The sequence below is a fragment of the Entelurus aequoreus genome, linkage group LG21 (assembly GCF_033978785.1).
Source record: "Entelurus aequoreus isolate RoL-2023_Sb linkage group LG21, RoL_Eaeq_v1.1, whole genome shotgun sequence".
Taxonomy (NCBI): domain Eukaryota; kingdom Metazoa; phylum Chordata; class Actinopteri; order Syngnathiformes; family Syngnathidae; genus Entelurus; species Entelurus aequoreus.
This window is the reverse complement of record NC_084751.1, coordinates 13,290,285-13,303,047: the sequence shown is the minus strand read 5'-3', so window position 1 is coordinate 13,303,047 and position 12,763 is coordinate 13,290,285. Positions and strand designations below refer to the sequence as shown.

The window sequence follows — 12,763 nt, the reverse complement described above, 5'->3', positions numbered from 1 at the left end:
CCCCCAACCCCGCCCAAAAATATCGTAATAGCTGACATTTCCAAAGGGGAGAACTCGTGGAGTTCAGAAGGGACAATGCGGATGGTCTTTTTGCCGCTGTTGACTTTGTGGCACCGAGGGCACCCATTTTTCGGGGGGGGTGGGGGGGGGGTTGGCCAAAATGTAGCCTTGGTGCTGGAATTTTTGCTATAAGTAAGTCCACGTCGTGACATTGCTGGTTTTATGAGCAGAGGAGCATGTTCGGCAGCGCACAATCACGGAGTACTTACAAGCAGACAAATGTGTAGACAGAAAAGGGAGAACGGACGCATTTTGGCTTAAAGGCCTACGGAAATGATTTTTTATTTATTTAAACGGGGATAGCAGATCCATTCTATGTGTCGTACTTGATCATTTCGCGATATTGCCATATTTTTGTATTTTTGCCATATTTAGTAGAGAACATCCACGATAAAGTTCGCAACTTTTGGTCGCTGATAAAAAAAAAGTTTTGCCTGTACCGGAAGTAGCGTGACGTCGCAGGTTGAAAGGCTCCTCACATTTCCCCATTGTTTACACCAGCAGCGAGAGCGATTCGAGCGATTTGAGCGAGGATGAAAGATTTGTGGATGAGGTACGTGAGAGTAAAGGACTAGAGTGCAGTGCAGGACGTATCTTTTTTCGCTCTGATCGTAACTTAGGTAAAAGGGCTCATTGGATTCCACACTTTCTCCTTTTTCTATTGTGGATCACGGATTTGTATTTTAAACCACCTCGGATACTATATCCTCTTGAAAATGAGAGTCGAGAACGCGAAATGGACATTCACAGTGACTTTTATCTCCACGACAATACATCGGCGAAGCTCTTTAGCTACTGAGCTAACGTGATAGCATCGGGCTCAAATGCAGATAGAAAAAAAATAAATAAATCCCTGACTGGAAGGATAGACAGAAAATCAACAATACTATTAAACCATGGACATGTAACTACACGGTTAATGTTTTCCAGCCTGGCGAAGGTTAACAATGCTGTTGCTAACGATGCCATTGAAGCTAGCTTAGCAACCGGACCTCACAGACCTATGCTAAAAACATTAGCTATCCACCTACGCCAGCCAGCCCTCATCTGCTCATCAACACCCGTGCTCACCTGCGTTCCAGCGATCGACGGTGCGACGGAGGTTAAGGTGAGTTCGGCGGCTAGCGTGTCTGCTATCCATCTCTGTCCTCCTGGTTGTGTTGCTGTAGTCCGCCGCTAATACACCGATCCCACCTACAGCTTTCTTCTTTGCAGTCTTCATTGTTCATTAAACAAATTGCAAAAGATTCACCAACACAGATGTCCAGAATACTGTGGAATTTTGAGATGAAAACAGAGCTTTTTGTATTGGATTCAATGTGTCCGCATACTTCCCGTTTCAACGATTGACGTCACGCGCATACGTCATCATACATAGACATTTTCAAACGGAAGTTTAGCGGGAAATTTAAAATGTCACTTTATAAGTTAACCCGGCCGTATTGGCATGTGTTGCAATGTTAAGATTCCATCATTGATATATATAAACTATCAGACTGCGTGGTCGGTAATAGTGGGTTTCAGTAAGCCTTTAAACGGTACTCTTTCCACAAATGCGGAGCGAAACAGTTTAAAGAAATCTTCGATTTTTCGAGACAGATATTCAAAAGTGCACTGTGGAGGGAGAGTGTGATCAGCGCGCCTGCAGGGGCATCATCGGATGTGCTGACGGCGAGACACAGCTGGCAGGTGATTAGATTTCACAGGTGGTACGTGGTAATCTAATCATCTGTTGTCTTTAACAGTGAGCAGAGAGGGAGAGATGATACGGACGTGACTGAAAGGTCACGTTCTGCTGGGGAAAGACTTTTGATAACTATATGTACATTAAAACCTTGTTAAAACCTGGCTCTTGTGCCGTGTCTACAGTGGAACTGCTAGGAAGCGACTTCCACATGCACATAATAGGGGACTTTTTATCAGTCAATCAATCAATCATAATGTATTTATGTAGCCCCTAATCGCAAGTCTGGGGCTTCACAAACTCGCAACGACATCCCCTGATCTAAATCCACATCTAGGCAAGGAAAACTCAAAAGACCCAAGCTTGGGTAAAGAACAAGTGAAGTGAATTATATTTATATAGCGCTTTTTCTCGAGTGACTCAAAGTGCTTTACATTGTGAAACCCATTATCTAAGGCTATGTGTACACTAAGTCGTTTAACCCCTTAAACGAATAATTATTTAGCCTAAGCCCCCGTTTCAGCCACACTAAACCATCGTTTAAGGTTCCTCTCCTCTGACAATTTTTTACACGGGTAAGTGCGCCGTGTATTTCTTGAATCTTCGGCTCTTATCTTAGTATGGACTCATTGATTGTTTACAAACTGAGTTCGAGAGGAAGTGACGCCAGAAAGGCCGCGCCCCACACAGGAAGTGACGTCAGAAAGAACGTGCCACAGCCGGCTTCATAATAAAGCGGTTTCGTAACTCGGAGCTAACTACTGGAAATATGGAGGCGAGTCATCCAGACATCCCCGTGTTTCTCCTTCCGTTTGTACAAACGCTTGTGGAAATCACACATGTATACCTTAAGACAGGGGTGTCCAAACTTTTTCCACTGAGGGCCACACACGGAAAAATTTAAGCATGCGGGGGCCATTTTGATATTTTTCATTTTCAAACCATAACAAAATATATAGATTTTTTTTTTTTTTAACCTTTAGGGCTCCCAGGGACCAATCAAGGGTCAAGGGTCTCAGTCATTAAAATGTTAAAAATAAGTCAAATTATAATTATTATTTTTTACAGTATATCTCTATATCAACTTTAGGTTGATATCAAGTAAAAAAAACAAAACAGGTTTTATGCCTTTTCTGTCAAAGGCAACTTTGTTTTTTATAGTAAAACTGAAATATGCAGTATTTAGTAATTAGAGCCCTAAAAGATCAATAATGCAGGACACCATTGATTTGAATTATTTAATATTTTTGAGTAATCACAGTGAAAAGTTAAATAAAATCCCACTAAATATATTTGGGATCCAAAAGGTCTCCCACTCATAAAGTGATAAATTTTTTTTATATTTTTTTACTTTTCACACTTAAATTACAAGATCAACTTCAGATATATCTGTCGATTTTACGTTTGAACTATTATTTTGTTTGTTTTATGCTCTTTTGTCAAATAAAACTTTGATTTTTTTATATGGCAACCACACAATATATGCAATATTTTTTCCACATAAAACATTTTAAAGTGACATTTTTTAAGTAATAATTCATTGTAACATAGATTTTTTGTCTTTTTATTTATTTATTTTCTCTCGAGCAATGGCAAAAAAAAAAATAAATAAAAAAAGACAAAAGAAAAAAAAAACAGCCTGCATGGCAGCTTTGTGTCAACATTGCAACTTTTTCTCGTTAGATTTCACCTCATTCCACGGTTTTAAAATGTTTTTTTTAATTTTTGCAATACTATCAATTTTGCAATTTTGCAGAATGTGTAGGGGGCCGGTAAACGATTAGCTGCGGGCCGCAAATGGCCGCCGGGCCGCACTTTTGACACCTCTGCCTTAAGAGAAAGCGATTGCAGCTATTTGGGATACAACACTTCTCAGAAGGCAAGAGAACTTTCAAATGTCCGGGTCAGCTGTGATTCTACTTACCGAAAAACTTTGTCCATTTGTCGAAGGAAAGTCAACGAGAATGCGGGCTCGCGTGGATGTGATAAAAAACGGCTTAGTATTACCTGGCCATCGAGGGAAGACTACGGAAAACACTGTATGCATTTGGACTGGCAAAGCAGACTGTATCAGTTATTGTCCGCCATGTATGTCGCGGACTCAACGTCTCGGTCCAGAGTATATAAAGTCACCAAAAAGGAATGGAAAATGAAGGTGAAGGCAAAAGAGTGAGGAGTGTCCTGACCAGATATCTAGATCCCTAGTTTGATTGATGTCAAATGTTCTTTATCACATTGTTTACGTGTATAGCTCGGCTGGTAGAGCGGCCGTGACCAGCAACTTGAGGGTTCCAGGTTCGATTCCCGCTTCCGCCATCCTAGTCACTGCCGTTGTGTCCTTGGGCAAGGCACTCTACCCACCTGCTCCCAGTGCCACCCACACTGGTTTAAATGTAACTTAGATATTGGGTTTCACTATGTAAAAGCACTTTGGGTCACTAGAGAAAAGCGCTATATAAATAGAATTCACTTCACTAATAAAGGCTCAGGTGTGATTCACGACAATCATCATCGGGGGTCACTCGAACGAGTATGACAATCCTCCTGGTAGGGGTGTATCCCTCCATGGAGGATGCCTGTGCGTGACTTAGTTTAACGTGGGGAGACTGGTTATTGAGAAGTGACACGAAGTCCGACGCTCTTTTTAACATTTATTGCCAATTTAATGCTAACAACCGGCCCAATTCAACTCAAGTTCTGGCTCGTGCGTCACTCTCAGACACACAACAATACTTCCTCTTTCTCCGCCAACATGGTGTGCTCACGATCATGGGAACAATAAACATCAATATTACCCGGACATAAACTTTAACACCAGCAAGTCGATACAGTAATAGATCATCATCATCGGCGGTCACTCGAACGAGTATGACGATCCTCCTGGTAGGGATGTATCCCTCCATGGAGGATGCCTGTGTGTGACTTTGTTTTACGTGGGGAGACTGGTGCACAGACAGTCACCACACGATCCTTGACAGAATCGGGTCAGGGTCCAGTGGCATGGAGTCCAAGACGACTGGGGACCCTTTTCTGCTGCAGCCTTCATCCGCCATCGCAGCCGTTGTGGTAGTTCTTTAATCTACCGTCTTCCGCCTGCTCCGCCGTTGAGGTCTTAATCGTATCCCTGGCTAGGGGGCAGTCAGGTAATAGGCCTTTGCCAAGGGCCACCTGGGGTAACAGTAGTAAAGGGGTTAACCTCCAAGACCCCATAGATGAGCCTCCACTGCCGGATGCACTTTAACATCATGCGCAGGACCAAATTCACTACAATAGGGGCCCACAGCACACTGGATTCCAGGTAATTGAAATACCAGAACACTGGATATTGTTCAGATAAGTTACATTTAAGAACTTGCACACAAAGCAACATGGACTATGACGTGCATATTTTCTGCGCATGCGTATTAGGTTGCGGCGGACGGAGGGGGCGGGGGTCTTAAACCGTGGCATTGTTGTGTGTGGACACGGATAAGGTTAGGTCGGATTTACCCTGGATAACCTTATCCGGCTTTGTGTAAACGGGGCCTAAGTTACATTTAAACCAGTGTGAGTGGCACTGGGAGAAGGTGGGTTAAGTATCTTGCCAAAGGATGGCGGAAGCAGGGATCGAACCAGGAACTCTCAAGTTACATGGCATGGCCACTCTACCAACCGAGCCACACCGCCCCACGACAAACCTTGAGAAGATAATATGGGAATTCAGTCCAATCGGTAAGCCAACAGATAGTCATTGGGGGGATCCTCAGCCAGGTCAACTAACACTTCATCCAAACTGGTACCTCTCTTGGACACCTGGTACCTTCTCCCAGGAGGAGTCAAAATAATAGCATAAAGTTTAATGATATACTTTTTCTTTATTGTCATTTCAGGTTCACTCTCTATGCAGTGGATAGCCGTGGCAGTCACTCCGAGTCCAGCTACGTCTCCGTACGTACGTCCTGCCCGATGGTGGATGACAGCCGAGCTGAAGGTACAGTACATCTCTGTCTTCTCATGATATATCATTGTTGCCGTCTTCTATTTCCAGTGTTTTGCTGTTAAGGCAAAAAAAAGAAAAAAGAAAAATTATTCTGATGAGACAATCGAGTAATTTTCCAATTACAGTTTCTCAAATGTGGGGTGGTTTTGTTTTTCTTCCTTCCATAATTTATGTTAATAAATCAAATGAATTTGGTCTGCTACTCAGCACATCTGAGGGACATAAACCAACAAACTGGTTTTCCCGTCAATGCACTGACTCGGATGACCTTTGGCAAGCAGTTTGATCCAAACAGCTTTTCAAAAAAATCCCTTCGACCCAATCTGACCCGATCTAACCTCAAAAATTACAGTATTGTTGACAAATTTCAAAAAAACAAAAACGAGCATTTGTTCAAAACGTATCTCGCAATAGTGAGTTCCCCTCTCACATTTCAGCAGGCATTTTTTTAAATGGGAAATTATTCTCGATTTACAAACTTAATTGGTTCTTGGACGGAGTTCATGAATGGAAAAGTTAGTATTGAAGCAAATGTCTATAAGAAACAATGTAAACATGAATAAGGGGTTCTAGCCTTGACAAAAAAAGCATATTTTAGTCTGAGTTTGTACACTTTCAACACAAAATGAAGCCTTATGTAGTACTGTATATCAAACACACATAACAAGGGAGTGATGGATCAACTTTCTATTTAATAACAAAGCAAAAACAACAACAAGTACAAACCCCAAAACCAGTGAAGTTGGCACGTTTTGTAAATTGTAAATAAAAACAGAATACAATGATTTGCAAATCCTTTTCAACCTATATTCAATTGAATAGACTGCAAAGACAAGATACTTAACGTTCAAACTGGAAAACGTTGTTTTTTTTTTGCAAATTCTAGCTCATTTGGAATTTGATCCCTGCAACATGTTTCAAAAAAGCTGGCACAAGTGGCAAATAGACTGAGAAAGTTGAGGAATGCTCATCAAACACTTATTTGGAACATCCCACAGGTGAACAGGCTAATTGGGAACAGGTGGGTGCCATGATTGGGTATAAAAGCAGCTTCCATGAAATGCTCAGTCATTCACAAACAAGGACGGGGCGAGGGTCACCACTTTGTCAACAAATGTGTGAGCAAAATGTCCAACAGTTTAAGAACAACATTTCTCAACGAGCTATTGCAAGGAATTTAGGGATTTCACCATCTATGGTCCGTAATATCATCAAAAGGTTCAGAGAATCTTGAGAAATCACTGCATGTAAGCGATGATATTACGGACCTTGGATCTCTCAGGCGGTACTACATCAAAAAGCGACATCAGCGTGTAAAGGATATCACCACATGGGCTCAGGAGCACTTCAGAAAACCACTGTCAGGAACTACAGTTTGTCGCTACATCTGTAAGTGCAAGTTAACACTCTACTATGCAAAGCGAAAGGCATTTATCAACAACACCCAGAAATGCCACCGGCTTTGCTGGGCCCGAGCTCATCTAAGATGGACTGATGCAAAGTGGAAAAGTGTTCTGTGGTCTGACGAGTTCACATTTCAAATTGTTTTTGGAAACTGTGTCCTCCGGAACAAGGAGGAAAAGAACCATCCGGATTGTTAAAGGCGCAAAGTTCAAAAGCCAGCATCTGTGATGGTATGGGGGTGTATTAGTGCCCAAGGCCTGGGTAACTTACACATCTGTGAAGGGACCGTTAATGCTGAAAGGTACATACAGGTTTTCCAAGCAACGTTATCATGGACGCCCCTGCTTATTTCAGCAAGCCAATGCCGAGCCACGTGTTACAACAGCATGGCTTCATAGTAAAATAGTGCAGGTACTAGACTGGCCTGCCTGCAGTCCAGACCTGTCTCCCATTGAAATTGTGTGGCGCATTATGAAGCCTAAAATACCACAACGGAGACCCCCGGACTGTTGAACAACTTAAGCTGTACATCAAGCAAGAATGGGAAATAATTCCACCTGAAAAGCTTCAAAAATTGGTCTCCTCAATTCCCAAACGTTTACTGAGTGTTGTTAAAAGGTAACACACTTTTATGCACACTCTTGGCATTCTCTCGATGAGCTTCTAGAGGTAGTCACCTGAAATGGTTTTCACTTCACAGGTGCGCTTGAAGCTCATCGAGAGAATGCCAAGAGTGTGCAAAGCAGTGGCTGAAAACATGTTTTCAGTTATTTCACCATTTTTTGTTAAGTACATAACTCCACATGTGTTCATTCATAGTTTTGATGCCTTCAGTGACAATCTACAATATAAATAGTCATGAGAATTTAAAAAACGCATTGAATGAGGAGAGGGTGTGTCCAAACGTATGACCTGTACTGTAGGTAACACTGTGCTGTACTTTCAAGTAGTCACTGTCCAGCTTGTATAGCAATACTGATTTCCTATCAAAACACCTCATTTTTAAACATTCCCACACAAACTCCGTACCAAACCCTCAGACCCTGACCCAATCCATCACCCAAACCCTAACCCCTCGCCAAAATCGAGATCCAAACCCCAACCCTAACCCTAACTAAGACCCTATTCCTCATTGTGGAGGTGTGTTTGGGTTTGTTGGTATGTTGGAAAACTGCCCATGCCACAGCACATGTTGGAATTCATGTTTCTCCCAGTGAACCGCGGCTCCCCGTTCTCAGCTGTTGAGATGACTGTGCATTAATTGGTTCGTCCCACCATGGACTGTTTTCACTGCTGGACTCTAGCTAGAGGTTCTGCAGCCTCCGTAGCAGAACCTCCAGCTTCTTCCCTCAGGCCATCAGACTCTTGAACGCATCATAATAATCCCCTCAATTCCCCCCCAAAAACGGATTAACTCGCCGGAATATAAAGACAATTTAACATACATCTATAAACGTGGATGCATATGCAAAAAGTGCAATATATTTATCTGTACAGTAATCTATGTATTTATATCTGCACCTTATTGCTTTTTTATCCTGCACTACAACGAGCTAATGCAACGAAATGTTGTTCTTATCTGTATTGTAAAGTTAAAATTTGAATGACAATAAAAGGAAGTCGAAGTCTAAGTTAAGTCATGTTTAGAGGAGAGTGAATCTACAGTTTGTATATGGCTTGTGCTGCTAGGATCCTGATGAGAGTGCGGAAATATGACCATATCACACCAACTCTCAAATCCCTTCACTGGCTTCCTGGTCCACTCAGGATTGAATACAAAGTCTCCCTACTAACCCACCAGTGCCTGCACCTACCTCAAAGAACTACTCACCCCCAAATCCTCCACACCACACCTCCGCTCCGGACAGGCTAACCTCCGAGGACAAAGCTACGAACAATGGGAGACCGGGCTTTCTGCTCCGCCGCTCCCAGTCTGTGGAACGATCTCCCTGACCACCTGAGGGCACCACAGACTGTGGATGCTTTTTAAAAAAGGCTTAAAAACCCTTCTTGTTAAAAAAGCTTTTATTTTTAGATATATGCATACTAGTTGTAGCTATTTGGTTGTTCTAGTTTTTATTTTTATTTATTTTTTATTATCTTTGTATTTAAAACCATTTTAATACACTGTAGCACTTTGAGGTTGTTTACTCAATGTTAAGTGCTTTTTTACAAATAAAATCTATTATTATTATTATTATTATTATTATTATGGCTGTAGAAGCTGACTAGTAAAAAAGCATATTCAAGTTTCATTTTTATACTAATGCCCATAAAAAGGTCTGCAGAAATCTGGGGATTCTATCACATTTCATGTACTGTAAAATCCCCTCTTGCTTTTCTTCCCTTTTGTAGAAATAGCGGACAAAGTGTACAGCTTGTACAACGGCTACACGAGTGGCAAAGAGCAGCAGATGGCCTACAACACCTTGATGGAAATCCCTCCGCCTCTGCTCTACCGAGTCCAGCACCACTACAATTCCCTCTATGAGAAGTTCGGAGACTTCGTCTGGCGCAGCGAGGACGAGCTGGGCCCCAGGTGAAACGAGTTCTTCTGGATTGATTTTTCTTTTCACGGATTGGCACGCTCGGGAGGTGCTTAAAATAGGGCCCGCTTCGACGTCTGAGTAATCCAACAGTTTTCTCGTCTAGACGTTTTTTGTGACGTACGGTGTAGCATCCGTTACAGTCAACCTGGGTGATTTTACATAACAAAACTGTGCTCGGCCAAGTTCTGCCAGACCATTTAGCTGCAGTGCACAGTGACCATGCAGCATGCATTTTTAATGAATTTGAAAAATAACACATAGCTGCAGAAAAAGAAAAAAAAAATTAAAGTTATCTTATTCACACAGCATCACAATGACACATACAGTACACTGCAAAAACTGAAATCTAAGTAAGATTAAATATCTCAAATAAGGGTGATATTTGCTTATTTTCTGTCTGGTAAGATCATTCTTCTCACTAAGCAGATTTTATGTTAGAGTGTTTTACTTGTTTTAAGGGTTTTGGTCCTAAATTATCTCCGTAAGATATTACAGCTTGTTGCTGAGATGTTATGACCTACACTACCGTTCAAAAGTTTGGGGTCACATTGAAATGTCCTTATTTTTGAAGGAAAAGCACTGTACTTTTCAATGAAGATAACTTTAAACTAGTCTTAACTTTAAAGAAATACACTCTATACATTGCTAATGTGGTAAATGACTATTCTAGCTGCAAATGTCTGGTTTTTGGTGCAATATCTACATAGGTGTATAGAGGCCCATTTCCAGCAACTATCACTCCAGTGTTCTAATGGTACAATGTGTTTGCTCATTGGATCAGAAGGCTAATTGATGATTAGAAAACCCTTGTGCAATCATGTTCACACATCTGAAAACAGTTTAGCTCGTTACAGAAGCTACAAAACTGACCTTCCTTTGAGCAGATTGAGTTTCTGGAATATCACATTTGTGGGGTCAATTAAACGCTCAAAATGGCCAGAAAAAGAGAACTTTCATCTGAAACTCGACAGTCTATTCTTGTTCTTAGAAATGAAGGCTATTCCACAAAATTGTTTGGGTGACCCCAAACTTTTGAACGGTAGTGTATAATGAGTAAAACATGCTTGAAACTAGAATATGAACTGTTGCAAAGCTGTGTCATCAACACTCACAAGTATAAAACTACTTTTTTAAAGTAATAATTTCTTACTTCAAGCATGAAAAAAAAAATCATGATGCCGAGCGCATATCATTATGTCAAGATAATGGCACTAGCATTGACTTAATTTAAGAATATTTTTCCACATATTGAGCAAAAAGGTCTCTTCTTTTTTTTCTACCAAGAAAAGTGCACTTGTTGTTAGTGAGAATATACTTATTTTAAGGTCTTTTTGGGTTCATTGAGGTTAGCTAATTTTACTTGTTTTGGAAAGTCTTGACAAGCCGAATTTTCTTGTTCTATTGGCAGATAATTTTGCTTAGTTCAAATAAAATACCGCTAATTTTTGTATTTTTTGTTCTTGTTTTTGAACACTGACTTTTTGCAGTGCACAGGCCAAAAGTTTGGACACTCCTTCTCATTCAATGCGTTTTCTTTATTTTCATGACTATTTACATTGTAGATTGTCACTGAAGGCATCAAAACTATGAATGAACACATGCGGAGTTATGTACTTAACAAAAAAAGGTGAAATAACTGAAAACGTGTTTTATATTCTAGTTTTTTCAAAATAGCCACCCTTTGCTCGGATTACTGCATTGCACACTCTTGGCATTCTCTCGATGAGCTTCAAGAGGTAGTCACCTGAAATGGTTTTCAATTCACAGGTGTCATAGTTTTGATGCCTTCAGTGACAATCTACAAGGTAAATAGTCATGAAAATAAAGAAAACTCATTGAAATGAGAAGGTGTGTCCAAACTTTTGGCCTGTACTGTATATGTGCAAATATTCACACATATCTCCACTAACACTTTGACCAAATGTCACATAACAAGTTTCTCTTGGATTTAGGTTTGGCCGATCCATTTAGTGCTGTCAAATGATTACTTTTTTTAATCAGAATTTGGATTATTCTTGATTAATCACTGGTTATTAGGGCTATTAATCTTTGGGCACCACACGTTTCGATTCGATTCTTGGGCATAACAATTCGATTGAAAATGATTCCCGTTTCAAAATCTGTTCTTTTTTAATAACATTGGATGCCAGTTCTATGGTTACCTACATTTCTCCATAAAACAGATAACAGCTTTAAAAGATTTGTATATTACTTAAAAGAAAACTGGTTTTGTTTAATGAAATTCTACCCAAACATTTAAGAAAGTCAAATACAAATAAAGGAAACAAGATAAGTATCCTACACTTCTCTTTTCTAAAGTTAATATGTAGAGCAGATATGGTTATCTACATCAACAATGTGGTTTGCCTAAGGACAGATTTTTTAAAAAAAGGAAACAATAATTTTGGATTTTTTTTAATCGATTAAGAATCGTTACAAGTAGGGTTTTTCCGATACCAATATTTTAGTACCATTACCGGTACCAAAATGTATTTAGATACTTTTCGATACTTTTCGGTCCTTTTCTAAATAAGGGGGACCACAAAAAAATGATAATATTGGCTTTATTTTAACAAAAATCTTACGGTACATTAAACATATGTTTCTTATTGTAATCGAAGAGCAATTTTGTCCTGAAATAAAATACTGAACATACTGGACAACTAGTCTTTTAGTAGTAAGTAAGCAAGCAAAGGCTCCTAATTTAGTCTGCTGACATATGCAGTAACATATTGTGTCTTGTATCATTCTATTATTTTGTCAAAATTATGAGGGACAAGCTGTAAAAATGTATTATTACTCCACTTGTTCATTTAGTGTTAATATCTGTTTTTTTTCCCATTTCAACATGTTCTATCTACACTTCTGTTAAAATGTAATAATCACTTATTCTTCTGTTGGTTGATACTTTACATTAGTTTTGAATGATACTACACATTTAGGTATCGACCCGACACCAAGTAGTTACAGGATCATACATTGGTCATATTTAAAGTCCTCATGTGTACAGGGACATATTTCCTGAGTCAATAAACATAATATGATTTTTTTTTTACAGGAAAAAAGTATCGTAGTATCAACTAAATA

General features: G+C 40.0%; 1 protein-coding gene across 4 annotated transcripts in view; it reads left to right on the top strand.

Annotated features, from left to right (window-relative positions):
* The window catches only part of LOC133638425 (astrotactin-2-like), a 910,889-nt gene that overhangs the window by 870,677 nt on the left and 27,449 nt on the right, over positions 1–12,763 (top strand). For all 4 annotated transcript variants that reach the window (XM_062031014.1, XM_062031015.1, XM_062031013.1 and 1 more), the window contains 2 exons: positions 5,614–5,714; positions 9,483–9,666. In XM_062031014.1, the coding sequence (XP_061886998.1) occupies positions 5,614–5,714; positions 9,483–9,666 (285 nt within the window). The remainder of the gene's footprint in view (positions 1–5,613; positions 5,715–9,482; positions 9,667–12,763) is intronic.